At 45.3% G+C, this 9,650-nt stretch overlaps 1 protein-coding gene across 1 annotated transcript in view; it reads left to right on the top strand.

Annotated features, from left to right (window-relative positions):
* The first annotated feature begins 839 nt into the window (after positions 1 to 839).
* The window catches only part of LOC144145149 (Fanconi anemia group J protein-like), a 67,839-nt gene continuing 59,028 nt past the window's right edge, over positions 840 to 9,650 (top strand). Inside the window, exons 1-6 of the mRNA XM_077676652.1 lie at positions 840 to 1,036; positions 1,420 to 1,545; positions 1,907 to 2,018; positions 2,357 to 2,401; positions 3,336 to 3,917; positions 6,079 to 6,185. Coding sequence (XP_077532778.1) covers positions 1,435 to 1,545; positions 1,907 to 2,018; positions 2,357 to 2,401; positions 3,336 to 3,917; positions 6,079 to 6,185 — 957 coding nt within the window. The 5' untranslated portion in view covers positions 840 to 1,036; positions 1,420 to 1,434. The remainder of the gene's footprint in view (positions 1,037 to 1,419; positions 1,546 to 1,906; positions 2,019 to 2,356; positions 2,402 to 3,335; positions 3,918 to 6,078; positions 6,186 to 9,650) is intronic.

Below are 9,650 nucleotides of genomic sequence, written 5' to 3'. Positions count from 1 at the left end.
ATATTTTGTTTTCCCGCCATGCAAACCAATCCTTAACGTATCTTTGCCGTACGGCCACTCAATTCCTTCGGGTCCGGGTTACCCGGAAGGTGCTGTCGAACAAGTTAATCAACTGTGCGAAGGAGGCGCGCAATGAACGCGAAGCGGCGCCAAAGCAGGCCCAAAGCAGTCCGTGCCCAAAACTACCGTGGCCGAAGCAGACGACAGAGCCGACGAAATGCGTTCCGCCAGATCGCCCGCCGGCGCACGGGGAATGCCGGCCGCTTAGCCGCCGCCGGCTAAGGTCCCTTTCGCTGCGCCATCTACATTGTGCTCCGCGAGTTATGGACATTAAGAGCCCGCCGGAGAGAGCGAAGTCGGCGCTCCTGTTTATCTTGCTCCGTGGCCAGGACTCTTGGTCATAGCAGGTCATAGTAACAGAGGAAAAAGAAGCAGAGGGGAAAGAATGAGCTGCGCTTCATAGAAAATTCCAATATATTCACTTTATGATTGCGATTGGTTACTCTCGCCTTGAATTTTCAGTTCTTTTTTTGTAGTTTGTGGATCCAAAACTCTTTCCAACCGGTGTTGGAAAGACACTTTCCAACCCAACGTTTATAGAACCAAGGTCTTCCAACCGGTGTTGGATCCAAAACTCTTTCCAACCGGTTATGGATCCAAAACTCTTTCCATCCGTTCGGCGATTGCACACGAACTCTTTCGAATTCGCTACATTCACTAATTCTTTCGCATTCGCATACGTCAAATAGTAATCCCTTCACTCCATCGACTCCAGACCTTGTTGATCAAAAAACGAAACCGAAACACTACCCTGTCGTAGACCTATCCGTAGCTTTAGCCACGCGGATAACAATTGTGCAACTTTGAGATAACAACGTTGGCGCGTAAATTTCGCGCTCATCCGCTTGGATCAGCTTGAGTGACACAGTTATCCTCCCTGTTCTGTGGTTATGCTGTTGGTAAGATATGCGTACAGCAGGTCAAACCGAGACCAGAAGAAACCAAAGTTCCACAACTGCAAACCGTGAAGCGCAAGGTAAAGGTTAAAGGATAACTTCCGCTGGACAACTGTTTGTTCGTTGTCACACCCACAGAGATTGCTTATCACGGTCGAATAATAAATAATTTAAATTTGGCGATTACGTTTGTCAGGGGTTGGTGTGTGCAAGAGGCGCAGCATGGCGTGGTCTGATAAACTTCGTCTATTTGCCCCAGTTATGACACAAACTCATTAGCGCGCTTGAACCCATTTACGTTTGTTCCCCCTGGGTGTTTTGTGGACATTCAAAGGGCACGACGTAGTCTTCAGCTGCGATGGCATTTAACCAACAAGGAAGGCAGGTGGATTAGGAGCTTGTTGTGTAGTAACGGTTTGTCCATGCTGGGTGAAATGACTTCATCTTGTCTTATCTTTGGAAGGCACAACGACATAAGATGGAGGCTAGAGCAGGAACATCATCAAAGAGGGAGCCCCTTTACATCGAATCGCATCCTGTCTACTTTCCGCACGATGCCTACCAGTCTCAAAAAATGGTCATCATAAAGGCAAGTAAACACCCCATGGTTCACTTCTGAGGCTGCAGTTTTGGCCATGATTGCATGTCATAGCCTTTCTAATTAAAATAATGGTGTTTTTTTCTTTCTCTCCATTGTTAATATTGTGTTAAACTTGTCACAAAAGTCGATCGGTTGTGGTTGCAGCTTGCACACTGATTATGAACATTATGGGTGAAATGTTGATGTGCAAACCCTGTCAATGACCAAGGTTTGGTTGTAGCTAGTACAGGTGAAAGCACATATTTAAAACATATTTACACACGGTGCCTCGCATAAATGGTAGCACTTGTATGTGGAACTTAACTGCAGCAATTGGTACAAATAGTCGTGCCTTTTTGTGCACCAGCAGGTATTGCAGGGGCTGAGGAATAGAAGGAACTGCCTGATTGAGTCGCCCACTGGGAGTGGAAAGACGCTAGCCCTACTGTGCTCCTGTCTGGCTTGGCAAAAGAAGAAGAAAGGTGCAGTTTTCTTTGCTGTTGTTTTCATTTAAATCTTTTCTGGCTTTTTGCAATCAAGATTTAATCGTTATTTAAAAGCCTCACTTGTTGGTCAAGCATGCTTTCAAGTGCAAGGAGGAGTGTAATAAACGTCCCAGAAAACCGTTCCATTGGTTCGGTTAACGCTGTTTCAAAGGACTGCTGACTTTTTTTTTGTCTGAAGGTTGAACCAAAGCCACGTGAAGCATGTACTGTAATATTTTTGCTTCTACCACTTTGGACGTGTTGTTCATTCACTTTTTATTCATCTTTGTTTTTCCTGGACTTGAGTTGCTAACATTTGTATTGTTGCTGTGCAGAGCTCTACGAAGCCCAAATGGCAAAGTTGATGGAGGAAATGCGAGGTACGGCACAAACATTTTGTGGTGGTCTTTCATCGCAAATTTGTCAATTTATTTTGCCGAGGGACCTCAGTTGCTGTAGGTGTTTTAGAGGGATGTGATTATATGATTGTTCGCAAAATTAGACCCCCAGAATTCGGGCAATGGAGTTTGTAAGTGTACTAGTACCTAAAGGGACACTAAAGGCTGCATAACCTTTTGTTTTAACTGAAAGTTTACGGATTTTGTAATTCTCTCAGCTTTTGTTCAAAGGCCGATGATGCCTTGTTTGCTGAGGAATAATCAATTAAAGCTGGCATTTCTGTCTGCTGTCGGCCTTCCATATTTTTGTGATGTTGAAAAGCATGGCACGAAGCACCCAGAGCAAGCTGAGCCTGGTATTACTCAATTGTGTAGTTTCTATGCTTGAGACCCTAAATTTGAGCATTTTCGTGTGTGAAGCCTGTGACACATTCATGGTGGAGAATGCAGGTGTTCAAACTTTTCAAATCCTTCAGTTCAATTTTAATTCAGCTCTAGTTTGCTGCGTAGCTGTATTCCTTTTTTAGACGGTTTCCTTAGCACGGCTTTCTTGCAGAAAACAGGGCAACAACATTTTTATCAGTGAAGCTGCTAGTGGTATGTTTGCCACAATCCTTCAAGACCTTGTCAGATCAATGGAAACAGAAGAAACACGTAACTGGTCCTCCTGATGATAACAGTGCATTGTCTTCAAGAGTGGAGGAGGAGGAGGCATGACATTAGTGTGAAGCAGGATGACATTACATTGGCCCCATTGAATATGTGGTTGGGTTTATGCAAGATATAAATTTTCTCACTTTTTTTTTTTTGGCACTGTTGCAGCTCAGCTTGGTTCCCCAGCTTGCTGTCAATTTCTTGGGCACAGCGAAGCTTTCTCTCAATGTGCTTTTCTTTTTTCTCCATGCTTTACTTCCAGCTAGGGATCGTGAATTTGAAGAAGAATTTGATTGTTACTCCTATGTTCCGAGGCACAACATGGCGAACAGTGCACAGGTCGGCGTGAACGCATGTGTTCCTTTGGGGCAGCAGCACTTGTCCCCAGTGGCTCAGCGTTGCGGCTCAGTGAACCAACGCTGCAATTCCCCCTGCCAGCCAAAGGTAGCCCTAGCGAGCAAGCTCTCCGTCGCGGCCAACAGGATCGCCGGGACAAACAGGACTACACCTGTGCCAATTGGCGTGACCCCGAATGCTGCGCAAGTCAGTGCGTCAACGGATCAGGGTGTCGCCTCAGGAAGTCCGTTCCCCGTTTCGGCTAGTCAGTCGTCTTCCGTGGCCAGCCTACCGCCTCAGTTACCTGCTCCCCTCGCAGCTCATCTACCAGTGCAACTTGGAGGTCTGCTGCAGGCCCCACTGAAGCCAGGCACCAAGTATGTCGTGGTTCAAACCCAATCTGGACAGGCGCTGAACTTGGATGCTCTTCTGGCACTGCCTGAGCTCAGGGGGAGTAAGGAGACGGTCATCATCCAGTCCACTGCCCCCGCCCAGCCACAGGCCGCAGGTCAGTCAAGCCTTCCAGTCTTGTGACCTGCTGAAGCGTGCCATTGAGTGTGCTGTCTCTCCAGTGGGCTTTCTGCAGTTACAGTCCCATCTCATTAATCCATCCTTGCTAGGGCATCTAAAACTTGGCCAAATTGGGTGGGACACAGAGTCCGCCAAAGTAAAAAAAATTCATCAGGGCACCTATGTCTGCTTATGTGCTTTGAAGGCGAAAGCGTTGGAACTTCCTTTGGCGATACAGTGGAGACCATTTATAACGTAACTGCGTACAGTGCGGGACTGGATATAACACAGGTTTTTCTGACCACCGGTTCGCCTCCCATAGAACTCAATGCATAAGCATACCGCTTAAAACGCGGTTGCCCGGAGCACAATACTGTTTATAGTGCGGTTTCTTCACAGCTATGGCATCATTTCAGGGTCGCAAAAAAAAAAAAAAAAACAAACGAATTAGTTATTTGACGCAGCGCGCTCCCTGCTCTCTTCTAACTTCGACACACAAAGGAAAACAGAGGCACCCTGTAGTTTGCGCGTTTTGTTTGTACCCATGTGACAACCACGACTGCCCTTGCTAGGGCAGCGGACAAGATAATGATAATGAGCCCCCTCAGAGATAATGAGCCCCCTCAGAGATAATGAGCCCCCTCAGAGATAATGAGCCCCATCCCCCCCTCCCCGCCCCACACGCGGTAAGTTGTTTCTATTAGAACAATGTGCAGATAAGCAAACGCCTTTTCACTTTTCGAACATGTGGAGATAGCGAGCCGCGACACCGGAGGTTTCCGCTACATGCACATTGGGCTGATAAGCAACCGCCTTCGGCATTGCAAATGCAAGGGGGGTGGAAATAGAAATTCCGTTTGCGTTCTTATCACGCTGTTCCCCGGCATCCGTTCATAGATGCTAACGCAGCCGTGGTCTTTCAAAATACAAACACAAAGGAAGTTCAAGCCGCGCTCACAGTTTGTAAGACCGTGCAGCAGATTGTAAGACCCTGCAGCAGCGGCTGATGTGGAAAAAAAAAAAAAAGACGAATTTAAAGACCACACCTCTGTTTTTAAGGGGCCTTCGTTTGAGTGATGATAAAGAAAGTATGATTGAAAGGTAGGTTGCGGTGTGGTTGGATTCGTGCATGCTTTGATTATAGTACAGTACCATTTATGGTGCGGATTTTCGTGACTCCCACGACATACGTTATAAGCAGCCTGCACTGCACTTCACAGACTTCTTTACTAATACACCGTGTTTACGTGTCTCTCTTTGCTTTCGCTTATTCGTCTTTTGGCGCAAATTACTCGGACGGGCAAGACTGGAGACACCTGACGCCACAGCTTCCCTAGAATCAGAGTTCTGTGTGCCTGGCATCTGTGGTATTTACGAAACGTCATGACCACCTCACGCATTATGACGTCAGTGTAACACGCACTAGGTTCACTTTTGTTTTGCTGAGCGTGCTGAGGTAGCACGGTAGTACGGCTCTTACTCTTGGGACCTTGGTTCAATCCCCGTACAAAGACCAATGTTTTTTTTATTTACCTTTTACTGTGGCAGCCGTTTTCTGTGCCATACAACAACACCATTTTTTTTTTTTTTTTTTGCACAGTGGGACACTTAGGGCTCTCACTGTGATACGTAGCTCTATAGAGTAATCCGAGCTTGAAAACTTGGTAGAAACAATTGATAAACTTGAATTGATCTTCGTTGAATCAATGAGTAAACTGCAAACTGACAGGAGCGAGAAAGATAATGCTTTCTGTTGGCTTCGTCACTGTTACTAAAAACATTTTATTAATAATGCTGCCTGACTGAGGAGTATCAAAAACAATGTTTTCCTTCTGCTAGTTATTCAGGAGTAAATGTAGTATTGCAAAATGCTTTAGATGATGTTTTTATATTTGTGTATTTGACTTTCCAAGTTTATGTGAACTTGAATTGACGATATTTTTATGCAGTGATTGCTCTTGGTTATGTTATATCTGTCGGAAGAAGCAGATCCCTGGTTACGATAATCACCTTGCTGCCTTAACGATGTCAAAGCGGCAAGTCTGCAGGGTATCCCAGATTTAATGGGCCTGTTGTGAATGCAGCACGGGGACCCATTGCTTTGCTGTTTGTGCTCTGCGTTTTTTCAATTGAAGTACTTTACCTGTGGCAATATCCAGGTGAACCAGAAAAGCCGCAGCCTGTACGCAGCCTTCTTCCCCCTCCCATGGACGATGATGATGATGACTTCCAGCCATCCAAGAAAATACGGCAGTCTCTAAGTGTGGTAAGATGAAGCTCACTCGATTATTCCCAAGCATTTCGGCAAAATTTGGAAGGTGCTGCATCTTAAATGTTGCATGTAAGCAACGTTCACTATTTAGGAGACAACATTCTAAAAGTGAGAATTTGTTTCAGCTGCGTACATTGCAACCAAAAAATTTGCCTAGTGCTTTCGACTGCAAATAGACATGTTGGCAAAAGGAAAAGAGGGATGGATGCCCAAGAAGTCCGGGTTGACAGTTCCCTGCCCATAAGAGAAAGAGGGATGTTGCATAGTTTAGCAAATAGTTTTTCACAACCGCAAAAAATACATATTTCTTGATTAAGTGTATACTATCAAAATGCAGAACAGTAAATTTCTTTGGAATGGTATTACTCCGAAACATCAACATTTATGTAAAAAAAAAAAAAAGCGTTAACAGAACTGGTGTGACCAAGAGAAAGAACAACTAAAAATGTGCTGCTCCACAAAAATACACAAAAAGTTTAGGTTATACAATTTTTCGACGTAATAGTGGTCCAAAATCCTGCAAATATCAAGTCTAACTGCAGAATTTCTTGACATAAAAAAAAAATACAGTTGACCTCGGTATCACACTCTAGAGTGTGATACCAAGTCAACTTTGTGCTGCAGCCTGCAAACGATCTTGCCCAAAAAAGTTATTAAATTAAAAATGCAGATTAAAAATGCGACTTTTAGAACACAGGTTATGTTTACCGCAATGTTTCGAAATAACGCCCACCCAAACAGCACAATATATATAGTGAAAAATACAGGATGGGCAAAGTTTCGGGTCAGGTGTGAAAAACTACAAAAAAGTGGCCGCACCACCCACCAAAAGTGCAAAGATAGTTAAAAATATGAGATTGGCGAACTTTTGGGTCAAGTGCGGAAAGGACAAATGAGTGATCGCATCGACACATGAATAGATGATTCGCGTTTATTTTGCTCACTTATCGTCGTTAAAGGCATCGAACATTGCATTGCCGTGAGGGTCGAACACGAGCTGCAGCTCTTCGTCCACCATGCTCTCCCAGACTTCAGGTCCCCTCGATGGTTCCGGGCTCACAGAGCCCAGGCGCTGGTTGAACTTGTGTCTTCAGAACTGTCAGGGCTTGTCAAGATGCCGCACCGCTTAAACAATGTCAAGACAATATCTCCCTGTTCTTTGATTTTTATCATCCACTACCCCTTCCTCTTTTCTATTCCTCCCATCTACTACCCCTTCCTCCTCCTCTTGCCAGTCAAGTAGGGCAGGTTGTGTCTCTCTTGTTTAAAATTGAGACATTGGTGCTTTTCATGGCCACGGGACGTTTTTTGCGGAGAGTGCTCCCGGGGCTCTGTCCACAAAAACGTACAAAGAGCACCTTTTATAAAATTGTTGCAGCTAGTAGTTCAATTCCTTCAGCCATTCCAACTAAAGGCTCAGAAAAAGGCTGCGACTTACCACGTTAAAAAGTGTGGTGTATTTGTGTTCAAACTGAAAGCCTAAATTCAACAAAAAGTGCATATTAGCCCTTTAACCACCAATTCAACTTCCAAAAAATGTACCAAAATCGCCAATTTTTTTTTAAGCAGTCATATTTTTCCCCATGCAATTCTGATCCTGAAAATATATTGCATGAATAATTTCTGTTTAGAATTAGCACAGAAATTACAAAAGAAAAAAAACTGCTGCTGGGGCGGCTTTGCCTCAATGCATGCCGTGGTAAAAAAACGTACTGAAAGTCAAAGTATTTATTTGGTACAATCACGGTAACACACGGAAAATTGCACAGACATTCCTTCGTCGTAACAAAAGCTTTCATGACTAATAGTCGCTCTTTGTGTGGTCGATTTCGAAGCATGGTGTCACACAAAGCCCGACTTGGCAGTCCTCGCACCAGAATCGCGTTTCTTTGCGTGACTTCTTTGATGCATCCTTAGAATGGGCACGTGTGCAGACAACATATCTCCACGTTGGCTCCTGCTTTTTTGGCGTTGGTGGAATTTATCTTGGGAAATGTCGGCATTTGAGCCAGTCAGAGATGAGTCGGATCTGCGACCTGCTCCAGCCAGAGTGTGGAGGCTCTTCTCAAGTACTACCTCCACAAGTCGTACGTGGAAATCCAAATGACTCAGTCGTCCTCCTGACTTCTTGTACAGAGTAAATGCATTGAAGATAGCTATGTCAAGGAAGTGGCGAAATAGTTTCTTGTAGTAGACCTTCTGCCCCTTGCGTAACGATGGATAGTAGTATGACAGGTTTTGGTCCGACCGGTCGACGCCACCCATTGTGTTGTTGTAGTCGAGAGCAATGGTGGGCTTAGAAACTTGCAGGTTCCTGCGGGTGACAACATCTTGCATGGTAGGTGAATGAATGGTGCTGATGAACGTCACAAGCTTCTTGTCTCTCCATTGGAGGGCGAGGCATTTTCCACGTCGAAAGGCGCAAATTTCACCTTTTTTCAAACTCGTGTTTTTGAACGGAGGTATGCCCTTTCTTCCGGGACGAGCTGTTCCATAGACATCGGTTTCCCGCTTGAAAAGAATGTCAGCTAGTTCCGGTGAATTGTAGTAGTTGTCAACTGTAAAGGTGTATCCCTTGTCAAGAAAGGGCTCCCTAAGGTCCATCACTACCTTGGTGCCCATGGCTTCATCTCCGGTCACGTCTACTGTCCCCTTGCCAGTGTATACTATCAAATTGCAGATGTAGCCACTTGAAGATTCACACAATAGAAATAATTTCAGGCCAAATCTGGCACGTTTCAGCGGAAGATACTGCTTCCATGCTAATCTTCCCTTGAAAAGCAGGAGGTTCTCATCAACGGACACATCCTGTTCTGGCACATAGGCATCAAGGAATGCCTCGTTCAGCCTTGTGATAACGGGCCACAGCTTCCATAGCCGGGGGTGTGGATGAGTAGCTTCATCCATGGTTTTCAAGTTGGTGAAATGAAGGCAGCGCATCAACGCGTTAAAGCGGTTCCTGCTCGTGGCTTTGCTGAACACTGGTGTCTCCAAAACTTGCTTTGTTGACCAGTACATCTCAACTTGAGGTTTGCCGACAATACCCTGCAATATTATCAGTGCAAGGAAGACCATAATCTCATTGCGGTCTACCGGTTTCCATGTAGAACCCCGGGCAGCAAAGTACGCTACCGCAAACTGGTTTGTTTCCGTGACGGTTAGGTCAATGATGTCCCAGTCAAAAAATACATGAAACCAGCCGAGAATGTCATTTTCGTCAGTGGGCTTCCGCACGATTCCGGGCACTGAAGAGAAGGGAAACCGTGGAGGTCCAGGTTGCGGGTTATCGGTGTCCACGTGCTGCCACACACATGCACTGGTCAGTGCGTCACTCTCGTTGTCATCATCGCCGTCGCTCTCGTCGTCATCTGAAGCAATATCCAGGATAAAGTCCACATCCATGTCACTGTCGGACACAAAATCCATTTCTTCACCAACGCTGCTTTCTTCACAGCTCCA

The sequence above is a fragment of the Haemaphysalis longicornis genome, unplaced genomic scaffold, assembly GCF_048455015.1.
Source record: "Haemaphysalis longicornis isolate Haplotype H1 unplaced genomic scaffold, Haemaphysalis longicornis Haplotype H1 scaffold_7, whole genome shotgun sequence".
Taxonomy (NCBI): domain Eukaryota; kingdom Metazoa; phylum Arthropoda; class Arachnida; order Ixodida; family Ixodidae; genus Haemaphysalis; species Haemaphysalis longicornis.
Note: the sequence above shows the minus strand (reverse complement) of the source record. Positions and strands in the feature narration are given on the sequence as shown.